The 13,049-nt window shown below is 51.1% G+C and overlaps 1 protein-coding gene across 5 annotated transcripts in view; it reads right to left on the reverse strand.

The window, feature by feature from the left end:
• ETV7 (ETS variant transcription factor 7) overlaps nucleotides 1–13,049 on the reverse strand; it is a 34,178-nt gene that overhangs the window by 6,914 nt on the left and 14,215 nt on the right. For 4 of the 5 annotated variants that reach the window (XM_010389687.2, XM_010389685.2, XM_030929029.1 and 1 more), the window contains 5 exons: nucleotides 11,425–11,550; nucleotides 9,311–9,541; nucleotides 6,925–7,067; nucleotides 4,265–4,365; nucleotides 3,551–4,151 (listed from right to left, as the gene is read on the reverse strand). In XM_010389687.2, coding sequence (XP_010387989.1) covers nucleotides 4,034–4,151; nucleotides 4,265–4,365; nucleotides 6,925–7,067; nucleotides 9,311–9,521 — 573 coding nt within the window. In that variant the 5' untranslated portion in view covers nucleotides 9,522–9,541; nucleotides 11,425–11,550 and the 3' untranslated portion in view covers nucleotides 3,551–4,033. Of the gene's footprint in view, nucleotides 1–3,550; nucleotides 4,152–4,264; nucleotides 4,366–6,924; nucleotides 7,068–9,310; nucleotides 9,542–11,424; nucleotides 11,551–13,049 lie in introns of those variants that run through there. The other variant, XM_030929030.1, reaches the window with a different exon arrangement.

Consider the following 13,049-nt stretch of genomic DNA (forward strand, 5'->3'; position numbering starts at 1 on the left):
GAGAGAAGGCCACAGCCCAGAATCCCATTTCCCGTGCAGTCTCCCTGACCCCTCAAGGATCGGAAGGCCCACAGCCCCGCTGTGCTTCTAGACCTCAGCCCTCCAACAGGGAAGTTGGAAAAAGAGAGCAGAAACCTGTGATTCTCCGGAGGGTGACGCTCCCTGGTGCCTCTCAAGCCAAATTCACCGGCACCACTTTGTCCAGCACTGTCCCCAGTGGGTGCACTTCTCACGTCATCTCTCCCTGGGGACTGCAATGGTTTGCTCATCTGCTACCTCTGTTTCCCCTACTTCTGTGCAAACTTTCCAAGCCAGGGCCCTATTCCCCTTTGTTTACTCACCACCACTCCCCATCCCTGGTATATGAGCAATTAACTCACAAGAATTTTGGACTTTAAAAAATCAAGATCACGATTAAAATATTTCTCAGTTGCATACACTGGTTTCAGAACAACCTGCTTTAAACTCCTCACTCAGGTTCTGGGGCTGTCCCATTGGTGGCTTAGTTCCCGCTGAGGTCCTTTGAGGGCCGAGGTCTCACTGAGGGAGCTCGCCAGCAGCGCAGGGCCCTGACACCAGCATTCAGCAGGCTCCCTCTGAGCCCACACCGCCCTCCCATTTACCACCAGATCTGGACATTTCTGCGGTACAGGCCCTTGCTCTGTAAAGGTCTGTGTTTTCTGTGTGTCTCTACAAACCTTTTGTGAGAACATTTGAGTAGAAAATGTGGATCACTAACATTGTGGGACCAGAGGAGGGAGCCAAGGAAGACTATCACCCTGGGATCCTCTGGGACAAAGAGGATGGGTCCCTGGCATCGGCCCAGGCTTCCTGCAGTACGAGCCCAAGACCCAGCAGAGCCACCAGGATTAAATCAAGTGTTAGATCTGGAACTTTCCTATGAGGGAAAAAGCCTTTCTAGGCAAGAATACACCTAATAGAGAAGATGAAGACCAGAGCTCATGCTCATGGGTTCATGCTGTAAATGGCTCAACTGGACCAAGACAGTGACTTGTATCATTTGTTTCATTAATGAACTTTTTATTATACTTATTTTTTCATTAATTCTTTATCAATTGTCTTTGTTGTCAATTCTTTAATTGTAATGTAATCTGACAAAAAGAGCACTGGCTACTTTTTCAAACCATGAGAATGTATCTCCTGCTTTTTAAAATTCTTTGTTGGCCGGGCACAGTGGCTCACACCTGTAATCAGCACTTGAAGAGGCTGAGGCAGGCGGATCACCTGAGGTCGGGAATTCGAGACCAGCCTGGCCAACACAGTGAAACCCTGTCTCTACTAAAAATACAAAAATTAGCTGGTGTGGTGGCGGGTGCCTGTAATCTCAGCTACTCAGGAGGCTGAGGCAGGAGAATCGCTTGAACCCGGGAGTCAGAGGTTGTGGTGAGCTGAGATTGCATCACTGCACTCCAGTCTGGGTGACAGAGCAAAACTCCACCTCAAAAAAAAAAAAAAAAAATTATTTGTGAGAAGTCCACTTTGACATATGTCATTTTCAACGTCCTGCCACTTTTCAGGACTTTAATTGTATGAAAAATGGATATAAATGCAATGCCTCACCTGGTACCCGGTACATAGCAGGTATTCAATTAATGTTTGTAGAAGGAAGGCCTGAATGAACCCCTTTATTCCTGGCACCCAGGGGCCCGTCCCCAGACCAGGGCCTGATCTCCCTGGGGAGATGGAGAAAAGGTGGCATGGCCCCAGGGCTGAGTGCAGAGTTCTGGAGTTGGGATCTCCGGCAGTGGTTCACGCTTACTCTCCTAGTAACCCACCCCTGGCCCTGATGGTCTCGGTGCTGGGTGAGATTCATCACCTGAGTTAAGTCCTCGTCCCTGAGAAATGTAGCTGTTGACATCCGTCAACCCACCAGCAGGCAAAACACCACTTATAACTGAAAGAAGTGATCTAGGAGTCCATCCTCCCGCTTCATCGTGGACCCAACCACAATGCCGAGATGAGGAAACGAGGTGACTTCAGGAGCCAGGAAGCTGGGCTGGGCCATGTGATCTTGGGCAAGTCACTTCTCTCTGGCCTCAGTTCCCTTCTCTGTAAAATGAGGGCCTGAATAAATTGATTTCGACAGTCCCTCCTGGGCCAGGTATGCAGCTCTGGGTTGAGGAGGTGAGAAGAGAGGCCATGGTGCATGGGCTCATCCCAGAGCAAAGTCAAGGAGCTGGAACAGTCTCAGAGGGAAAGTGAAAGGGGCAAAGCATTTTCCCATGGATCCTTTTTCCAAAGCTACCTGCCTGCCCCTGCTGGTGAGGACCATCGAGGGTTCCAGATGACACTAAGCCTGGAGTTTCCCTGCTTGTGGGCTATCACAGCTCTGAGCCCCAAAATCCGAGAGTCCTTATCAAGAACTTCTCTGCAGTGACTCAAGGCCAGTGCAGGCTCCAGCAGAGACAGGGGGATTTCCTGACTGGCTGGGGGCAAGAGGCTGAGGTAGTTTCCTCCTTCTGAGAAAGAAGATGTGAATCCAGGGAGTTCTATTCTTGGTTAAATGAAAATACTCCCTTCTCCTCCCCGAGCTTTACCTGAGGGCTTGCAAGGACAGAGGCTCTGGCCCTCAGGAGGCCCCAGTCAGTACTTGGGGCTGGGACACAGAGGGAGAAGCTGACCCACTGGACTGAGGTGTTTTCATGCTTCAGAGCAGCTTCTGGTCTGCAGAGATTTCTCAGCTAACACAGGTTAAGCCCTCCCCACAGAGCAGGCAAACATTAAGCATTTCACAAGTATGGCCTTATGGAAGCTTTCTGACAACGTGGAGGTCAGGTGAGGAGAAGGAGCCCCATTTTACAGACGAGAAACCTGAGGCCCCAGAGAGGTGGAACACCTTGCCCAAAGTTCCACAGCAGATACAGGGACAGGAGCATAGGAAGCCACAGGTACGGGGGTAGCGGGGACAGTCTTCACTGGGTCATAGTCACTGAAAACTGAGGATGGGGGGCTGGGTCAAGTGAAATGGACAATTCAGTGAAGATGCCAAGAGCAGAGAGGTGGGGCTGGGGCCTGGCTAAGAAGTGCCCACATACAGTCAGAGGTGCTGAAAGAAAACAGGTCGAAGCCCTGGGTTCTGGAGAGGCAGGCCAGCTCCGCAGGCCTCTCCCTCAGTGTCCTCACCTTCATGCCTGAGGGAGGTGCCGAGTGAATTAAATGAGATAAGATATCCGTGAGGCCCTTAGCACAAGGCCTGGCACATAGCAAACACTTAAGAAACATCGACTGGACGCAGTGGCTCACGCCTGTAATCCCAGCACTTTGGGAGGCTGAGGCCAGAGGATCACCTGAGGTCGCAAGTTCGAGACAAGCCTGGCCAACATGGTGAAACCCTGTATCTCTACTAAAAATACAAAAATTAGCCGGGAGTGGTGGTGGGCAGCTGTAATTCCAGCTACTCGGGAGGCTGAGGCACGAGAATCTCTTGAACCCGGGAGGCAGAAGTTGCAGTGAGCTGAGATCGTGCCACTGCACTCCAGCCTGGGTGACAGCGCAAGACTGTCTCAAAAAAAAGAGAAAAGAAAGAAACGCCAGCTAGCATTGTTTTTATTATTACTGAGGCTGTCCATGCTGCCTCAAAGCACTGATACTTTTTCCCATTTCCTGCATCAGCCCTGAGGTTGGGGTTTTCAGGAGCAGCCCCTTTCACAGGTGAAGAAATCTGAGGCTCAGTGAGGGACCTCATTCCCTTCATCCTGGAAATTCCATTTACAGGGGTGGGGCTGGATGCTCCATCGGTGCCTGGCTTCCTCTCCCGGGGCTGCAGCAGGAGAGAGAACACTCCCCTGTACCTACCCCATTTAGCCCCAGGATTGCCCTGCCCAAAAGATGACACTCCCACCCCCAGTGTCCTGGATGGGAGGCCTCCCAGCCCTCCCAAGCAATGGCTGTAATCCTGTGGGTACAGAGTCTGGCTGGGGATCCTGCTGCTCTGCTGGGAGGAGGAGGCTGCCTTCATAGGAGACTCGGTCCCTGCCCCATCGGTACCGGGTGCCCAGAGTCCACCTGCTCCTCACGGAGAGATTTCTGGCCTCTCGTCCTTGAACTCCATTCTGTCCTGCTTGTGGCTCTCCAGCGGCTCCAGGTGGCTGTCCTTGTCCTGGCTCATCTTTCCTGGAGTCTTTAGAAATCTAGAATTCAGGCCCCAACTGCAAATCAGCTCCTGCCCCAGTTGCAGGGGGATTTCAGCCCACCCAACCCCAGTTCTGTGTCCCCCTTTCACCACATCCCCTAGGCTACTCACCTGAACAGGAGCTTCTGCCCTGGTTCCTTCTTAATGATATTAAGCTTATAATAGTGGCGCAGGGCACGAGACATCTTCTCATAGGTCATGTTCACCCGGTTCTGGAAAGCAAATCAGCCCCCACATCAGCCCTGCTCTCCATGTCCCGCTTCTTCCAGGCCTCACTTTCCAACCTGTAAGGGAGCGGGGTGGACTGGACAGCTTCTTAAGCCTCTCATTCCAGGGATCTGTGAGGATTTATGAGTGCTCACTTGAGTTTGGAAGGAAAAGGCAGGGGAAGGTTGGGGAAGAAATGATGGGGCTGGGCAGGGTGGCTCACTCCTGTAATCCCAACAGTTTGGCAGGCCTAGGTGGGCAGGTCACTTGAGGTCAGGAGTTTGAGACCAGCCTGGCCAACATAGTGAAACCCTGTCTCCACTAAAAATACAAAAATTAGCCAGGCGTGGTGGTGCATGCCTGTAGTCCCAGCTACTCGGGAGGCTGAGGCAGGAGAATCCCTTGAACCTGGGAGGCAGAGGTTGCAGTGAGCTGAGGTCATGTCACTGCACTACAGTCTGGGCAATAGAGTGAGACTCCATCACAAAAAGAAAGAAGAAAGAAAGAGAGAGAGAGAAAGAAGAAAGAGAGAAAAAGAAAGAAAAAGAAAGAAGAAAGAAAGAAAGAAAAAGAAAGAAAGAAAGAAAGAAAGAAAGAAAGAAAGAAAGAAAGAAAAAGAAAGAAAGAAAGAAAGAAAAGAAAGAAAGAAAAAGAGAGAAAGAAAGAAAGAAAAGAAAGAGAGAGAGAGAAAGAAGAAAGAGAGAAAAAGAAAGAAAAAGAAAGAAAGAAAGAAAAGAAAGAGAGAGAGGGAGGGAGGGAGGGCGGGAAGGAGGGAGGAAGGAAGGAAGAAAGGAAGGGTTCTCTTGCCTACTTGACTGAGAACATAGTGTGGGAGTGAACTGTATGTTACTTTTAAATAGCAAATATCACAACAGTAACAAATATATATATTTCTTTTATATATATATGTGTGTGTGCAGGAAATGCAATCAGAGAGACAGCATGGTGGGGTGGCATGGATGGCCTTGCCAGGCCACACCCTGGATGACTTTGGCCAAGTCATTTCTTTCTTTCTCGGGGATAGGCAGTGTGAGGTAGAGCCAAAGAGCCTGGGGGTTCGCATCAATTTCAGCCCCAGCTCCAGCGCTTGGCAGCTGTGTCACCTTGGACAAGTTTCTTGACCTCTCTGAGTCTGCTTCCCCAGCTACATAATGAGAAGAACACCCATCGCACAGGTCGAGGATTAAATTATTTTTTTTTTTAATTTTTTTTTTTTGAGACGGAGTCTCACTCTGTCGCCCAGGCTGGAGTGCAGTGGCCGGATCTCAGCTCACTGCAAGCTCTGCCCCCCGGGTTTACGCCATTCTCCTGCCTCAGCCTCCCGAGTAGCTGGGACTACAGGCGCCCGCCACCTCGCCTGGCTAGTTTTTTGTATTTTTTAGTAGAGACGGGGTTTCACCGTATTAGCCAGGATGGTCTCGATCTCCTGACCTCATGATCCGCCCGTCTCGGCCTCCCAAAGTGCTGGGATTACAGGCTGGAGCCACCGTGCCCGGCCGAGTATTAAATTATTAATAGCTAATCCATGAAGGCAATTAGCACAGTGTATGGCATGTAGTATGTGCTCATTAAATGGAACTGGGGCTCTCTGGGCCTGTTTTCCTCCCTGTTCTATATGAGGATTAGACCAATACGTCCTCTGAACTTTAGTCATCTGCATCCTTCCAGCCACCAGCACTGCTAAGAGCAATAGAATATTGCTCTTAGCTCTTGAACCCACGGCCTGGGTTCAAGTCCCTGCTCTGCCTCTTACATAGCAGGGGATGGGTAAATTTAGGGCAAGTTGTTAGCCCTCACTGAGCCCCAGTCTCCACATTTGATAATACCTTTTACGAGGTTGGTATGATAATTAAATGGATTAATACAAGCGGAGCTCTCAGGGCAGTGCCTGGCAATCAGGCACTATTACATCTTAGGAAAAGCTATAAATCGATGATTATCATTATCATTAATAGTTTTCTTTAAAAGATTTTTTTTACTTAAAGAAACCTATTTATTTTAAAAGGCTACATTCCTTATATCACTGCTATAAATCATGAGATGGTCACGGTAGATACATTTTGTAATCCTAATTCAAAAATAAATAATTATAAGGATATTAAACCACCTAAGATCATCTTGCAGACACCCATTTAGGTACAGGCATTCCTCCTCATGGGAATGCTGGCCTCAGTCATCCCCAGGCCTTTCCAGCCCTGACATCGGATGCTCCTGTTGGGCCTGAGACCTGGTTTTCTGTCCAGCTCCCCGCAGGAAAGCAGCTTCCTCATCTGGCCTAACTGTGCAGTTCATGTAAACATGCTTCTAAAGGCTAAAATGCTAAGCAAAGGTAAGATTAAGCAATGAGAAGACACAATTGTTCAGTTTCAGAGACATTCCCCGTCCATAAGAGGTAACTGCCTGTCCCTCAACAGCTCCCCAAATAAAGTTATCCTGACACTTCTGGGGCTGCTGGTGAAGGCGCCATCAGCTGAGGATTGTCCCGTAGTGCTAGACGTCCACTCTGACCCCCAACTCTGTCGCCTTATGGTTACGTCGAGACCATTCTGCCGGCCAAGGCTCACCTTGTGATTTCCCCAGAGTCTGGCGAGCCCATTTGGATCCACAACTCGGAAGATCTTGGCGTCCTTGTCTTCCCACCTGATGTAGGGCTCATACCGGGGGTCAAGGAGCAGCTGATACACGTAATCCCACAGCAGCCGGCAGTCTGCAATTTAGCACAGGGAGTGCAGGCAGCTTTACTGGAGCTGTGAGGACAGGTGTTGGAAAGGCGCCCTTGGAGGCCTCCTGGCCAGGGCCCTGGGAGCACCAGCAGGATGGTGAAAATGATGGTATCAACAGAATCGGCCACTAACGGGACTCCTCATGCATTGTCTCATGAGTCTGGGAAGTGGCTACCTTTATCCCCAGGAAGAGGTGAGGAAATGGGCTCAGAGGTGCAGAGGTGTCTAAAGTTGCCAAGCTCCTAAGTGCAGGCAAAGCGAGGAGTCTGACCGGCTCCACCCAACATCAGAGCCACGTGAGGGAAGGTGCCGGGCTCACAGGCCGAGTGGCCGGGCCCCTGACCGCAGGTCCCTCTCTGCCCCTGGCCCACTCAGCCCCCTGGACTTCTATTAATTATAACATCCACCCCTTCAAGTTCCCTAATGGTGAAGTTCAGGAAAACCAAGCATGCCATTGGGAGGGTAAGTGGGCATTTGGGAGCAACTGTGTGATCTTGAATCCCAGGACCTGGGCCTGTCAGCTGGGTCACTGCAGGCAAGTTACACAACTGTCTCTAAGCCAGTTTCCTGGTATGGGGTGGTGAGGGAATTAGGTAACATAATAGACCACAAAACCCTCAGCACAGTGCCTGGGATAGTGTAAGTGGACGAAGAATGTTAAGCATTATAATTGAAGAATACAGTAATTGCAAGAGGCTGAAGTGGGAGGATTCCTTGAGCCCAGGAATTTGAGGCAGCAGTGAGCTATGGTCGCATCACTGCACTCCAGCCTGGGCGACAGAGTGAGACTCAGTCTCTTTTAAAAGAAAAAAATCCAATTATTGTGGATCATTGTGTTTTTTATTGATACATAATATTTGTACATATTTCTGGTGTACATGTGAGATCTTGTTGCATGCACAGAATGTGTAATGATCAAGTCAGGGTACTTAGGACACTATCACCTCAAGTATTCATCATTTCTATGTTTTGGGCCAATCATTGTTTTTTAGTGACTTCTAGTCATTTCCAACCCAAAAGCCAGGCTTCTGCCCACTCTGTGGCTTCATAGAATAAATGTGGTATGGACATAACGATGGGAACGATACTCTGGGCACTAGGGACCACTACAGAGGAAGAGCCAGGGCAGAAAAACTACCTATCACAGGCTGGGCGCGGTGGCTCACGCCTGTAATCCGAGCACCAAAGGAGGCTGAGGTGGGTGGATCACCTGAGGTCAGGAGTTTGAGATCAGTCTGTGGCCAACATGGTGAAACCCTGTCTCTACTAATAAAACAAAAATTAGCCAGGTGTGGTGGCGGGCGCCTATAATCCCAGCTACCCGGGAGGCTGAGGCAGCAGAATTGCTTGAACCCGGGAGGCAGAGGATGCAGTGAGTTGAGATTTTGCCACTGCACTCTAGCCTGGGCAAAAAAGCCAGATTCCCGTCTAAAAAAAAAAAAAAAAGAAAAAGAAAAGAAAAACTACGTATCAGGTACTATGCTCAGTATCTTGGTGACAGGATTATTCATACACCAAAACTCAGTGGCACGCAATTTACCCATGTAACAAACCTGCACATGTACCCCCGAACCTAAAAGTTGAAAAAAAAAAAAAAAAGAAGAAATGCAGTGTAAATATTATGACTAGAAAAACACCCTTCAGCTTACCTGTCAGTCTGTCAGGTTGTCTGCCTGCTAATCCTTTAACAATGAATGCAGAGTGGAAGTGTATCATTTGGTTAGTGCTCAGGCTCTGGAGCCAGACTGCCTGGGTTCACATCCTAACTCTACCAGTGCTGTGTGATCTTGGAGAAGTTACTTAACCTTTCTGTGCCTCAATTTCCATATCTGTGAAATGGGGCTAATAATAGTACCAAACTCAAAAGGCCATTGTAGAATTAAATAAGGGCCTGGGAACCACGCCTGGCACATAATGAATGCTCAATTATTTTAAAATAGATAAAGTTTTAAAAGGCAGGTGTGGCACTCCATGCTAATGTGAGTGTCAGAATATGACTGGTAAATTGTCCCTCTGTGGGAGACAGAGTGAGGCTTGGTGATCCCAGGTATCACTGCCCTCTGTAACCAGATTGTGGCCAGCACACAGGACAGTCATGCTACTCCGAAATCCCCCAGCCACAGACCTCCCATCACCAGGTCAAAATAGCCCTGTCCTTATCACTCATGACTCTGGGACTCAGACTCAGGGCGCCTTCCCATGGCCAGAGGAGCAGCCTCCCACTCACCAGCGATCCTGCCGTCAATGGGGGCCCGTGGCATCGCAGGGAAGGAACAGACCCCCTGGGTCCTGCAGGCGAGCTCTGCACAGTGACATAAGTTGAGGGACTCCTCCTTGCCAGGGGTCCACCTGGCCAGGCCAGGGTCATCCAGATGGCCAAAGGAGCTGGTAAGCCCTGGGTCTGGTGGCTGCAGCAGGTGGCCCCTTCGGGTGTCCATCTGAGAAGGGCCAGTCACCTCTGCAAGCAGATGAGCACCAGTGGTAGCAGGCAGTGGGCCCCAAGCCTCCCCAACTCAATCCCTCAATGGTGAGCCTGGGAGTCCTTTGGGGCAGCGCTCCTGATGCTCTCCCTCTGTCCAGCCCCCGGTTAGAAGGTCAGGGAGGTGGTGGGAGGCAGTGGGTGAGAGCCAGACAGTCTAGGTGCTAATCCCAGCTCCCACACAAGTAACCATCTGTCAAGCCTGTTCCCGCATCTGTGAAACTGGCTGCAAACCCGAGCAGTGACAGAGCCAGGTCTAGAACCCAGGGGCGCTGTATCCCACCTCCTCTCCATTTGCCCAAGTATTTATTGAGAGCCTTCTATGAACCAGGCATTGTTCTAAGAATCTTGAGGATATATCTCTGAGCCCCCAAAAGCCCCTGCCCTCAGGGAGCTTATACGCTAGTTGAGAGCAGGGGAGATGGACAGTTAAAATAAAAAGGAAACAGAAACAGTATACAATGTGGGGAGAACAAAATAAATAGCCCTAAGGCAGAGAGGCAGATCTGGGAAAGGAGCAGGAGTTGCCACTTCTGAGAGGCTGCTCAGGCCTCCCTGACATTAGCATTTGAACAGACCCGAAGGAGGTAGAGGAGTGAGATCTGTGGGTTTCTAGAGCAGGGAGGGGATGCCAGGCAGAGGGAACAGTAATTGCAAAGGCCCTGGGGCAGGAGCATCTCAGGCTTGTTCAATGAACAAGAAAGCCCGTGTGACTGGAGCAGCAGGAGCAAGAGAGAGAAGCCTGGAAGGGGAAGGCAGGGGCAGGAGTCAGCGGAAGAACTGCACTTGGACTCCGAGTGAGAAGGGAGCCGCTGGAAGATGCCGAGCAGAAAAGTGATGTGACCTACTTCTGAATCTCCCTGCGCTGTGGAGAACAGATCACAGGAGGTCAAGAGCAGAAGCAAGGAGACCAGTGAGGACGTTCTCCAGAGGCAGAGGGGACTGGAACGGGGCAGCAGGGGAGGAATGAGAAAAGGCTGGATTCTGGATAGATTTGAAGGTAGGGCGGACAGGATTTGTGGACAGTTGGGATGAGTGGGGGTGGGGGTAGAAATGACATCTGAGCAATTGGAAGTGTGGAGGCGGGGTTTGCAGGGCTGGGGAAGACTGAAAAGGGCAGGATATCAGGCATTTGGTTTAGGGGCTGTGGGGGTTGAGGTGCTTACTAGACGCCCCAGTGGAGGGGTGGGGCAGGCAGCATGGGTGCACATATCTGGAATTTGGAGAAGTTGAGGCATATATTGGAATCATTGGCACCACATGGTGTTTAAGATCCAGGATCAGATGAGATTTCCCAGTATCTGAGTGCAGATAGAGAAGCAGAGAGGTCCTCTGACCCTGGGGTACCCCAACTGCTAGAAGCAGGGGAGAAGAGTAGAAACCAGAAGAGAAGGTCGAGGAGACACCAGTGGGGTAGAGGAGATCAGGTGAGTGGGGTGTCCTGGAAGCCAAGGGAAGAAAGAGTTTTGGGGGAAGAAGCGGTGACCCCCAGGGTGGAAGGCTGTGAGAGGCCATGGTAAATCAGGACTGAGAATGGCCATGGCATGGACATCCTTATTTTCAGGTTTCTGGAGACCCTGACAAGAGCGGTTTCCACAGAGGGCTCCAGAGAGGAAACTGAGACATGATACAAACAACTCTTTGCTGGAGAGAGCAGAGAAACGGGGAGGGGGGAGACAAGGAGGGTGCAGCACAGAGGGAGGGCTGCCAGGAGCACCCCAGAGCAGGAGGTGGGGGCGGGGAGGGAGGGGAGCTTGCCCACACTGGCCACCTCCTTCATTGCTTTGCCTTGAGGATGTCCTGCCCTCCCAGTGAGGCTGATTTGAGGGAGGTACTCAGAGCACCACAAACAGCTTCCTCACCTTCTGGGGAGACAGGAGAGTGCTGGGTGGGCGTCTTCAGCCTGAAGGCCCCTCCAAAAAAAGGCCCACACACAAGGGCTCGCCGCTGGGTCTTGATGTACTGGAGCAGCTCATACAGGACGTCACCTGGACATGGGTGGGAGGGAGGGCAGGCTGCTGAACAGGCCACGTGGGGAGGGCCAGCCTCGTCCCCCTGCAGCCACCTGCCTCAGGGTGAGGGCTGGCATGTCCTGTCACAGCTTCGTGCTGCTGGCGAAGGGGTTCCTGCCGCAGCTAACAGGAGGCTGGGCTGGCGATGGGCAGGGACGCTGCTGCTCCCGTGGTGGATGAATTTTAGAAAGACATCCTATCCTGCCAGTAGACGTGGCCGCCTCCAGGGCATGCAGCTTGCAAGGTCAGGCTGCTTCTCAACCCCCGCACACACCCTTGGCTGAGGGCTTGTGCACAGTGCATAAACTGTACAACTGTACCTCACGTTCCTGGGGACAGAGACAGTTCTAAGGCTCATGGGATTCCAAGCTTTTTTAAAAGTCTGCCCCTGCCTTCCAAGGAGCAAAGCTGTCTTAGCCTCTTCCTAAAAGGCAGAATTAGTAGCCGCTTCAATAAATGGTTGAAAAAAAGAAAGGCCAGGTGCAATGGATCACACCTGTAATCCCAACACTTTAGGAGGCAAAGGCAGGAGGATTGCTTGAGCCCAGGAGTTTGAGACCAGCCTGGGCAACATGGATAGACCCTGTCTCTACAAAAAGTTTAAAAGTCAGCTGGGTATGGTGGCACATGTCTGTGGTCCCAGCTACTTGGGAGGCTGAGGCAGGCGGATCACTGGAACCCAGGAGGTTGAGGCTGAAGTGAGCTGCGTTCACGCCACCAAACTCTAGTCTGGGCAATAGAGTGAGACCCTGTTACAAAAACAAAACAAAACAAAAAAAACACAGAATTGGGCTCTGTCCATGGTCCCAGAAATTTCCCTTGACTCAGACCTTGGGCTAAGGTGCTGATAGTAGGACAGGAAAGAGGGGATCCATGGGTAGAGAGCCAACCTGGGGATCCCAGGCACCCAGCGGGATACAATGTAGAGAGTGGTTACTCGAGGACCAGGAGTGCCTGTAGGAAGATGGAGAGATGAACAAGGGCATGAAGGGGACCAGCCCCAAGCTCACCTGCTTCCCCGCTTTGCCTTGGCACAGGACCATTAGGGCTGTGAGGAAGCTGAAAGCCTTGTCTCTCTATCCCTGCCTTCCCCTCACCTCCCACTAGAGCTCTTGAATCCAAACTCTCAGAGGGACGAAAGTTCCAGCAGCTGCTACAAGAGGCTCATGGAGGGAAGTGGGTGATAGAACTTGGGATGTCAGCCAGGAGCGGTGGCTCATGCCTGTAATCCCAGCATTTTGGGAGGCCGAGGTGGGCAAATCACCCGAGGTTGGGAGTTTGAGACCAGCCTGGCCAACGTGGCGAAACTCCATCTCTACCAAAAATACAAAATTAGCCAGGCATGGTGGTGGGCGCCTGTAATCCCAGCTACTCAGGATGCTGAGGCAGGAGAATTGCTTGAACCTGGGAGGCAGAGGTTGCAGTGAGCCAGGATCGCGCCACTGCACTCCAGCCTGGGCGACAGAGTGAGACTC

The sequence above is a fragment of the Rhinopithecus roxellana genome, chromosome 4 (genome assembly GCF_007565055.1).
Source record: "Rhinopithecus roxellana isolate Shanxi Qingling chromosome 4, ASM756505v1, whole genome shotgun sequence".
NCBI classification, from domain to species: Eukaryota; Metazoa; Chordata; class Mammalia; order Primates; family Cercopithecidae; genus Rhinopithecus; species Rhinopithecus roxellana.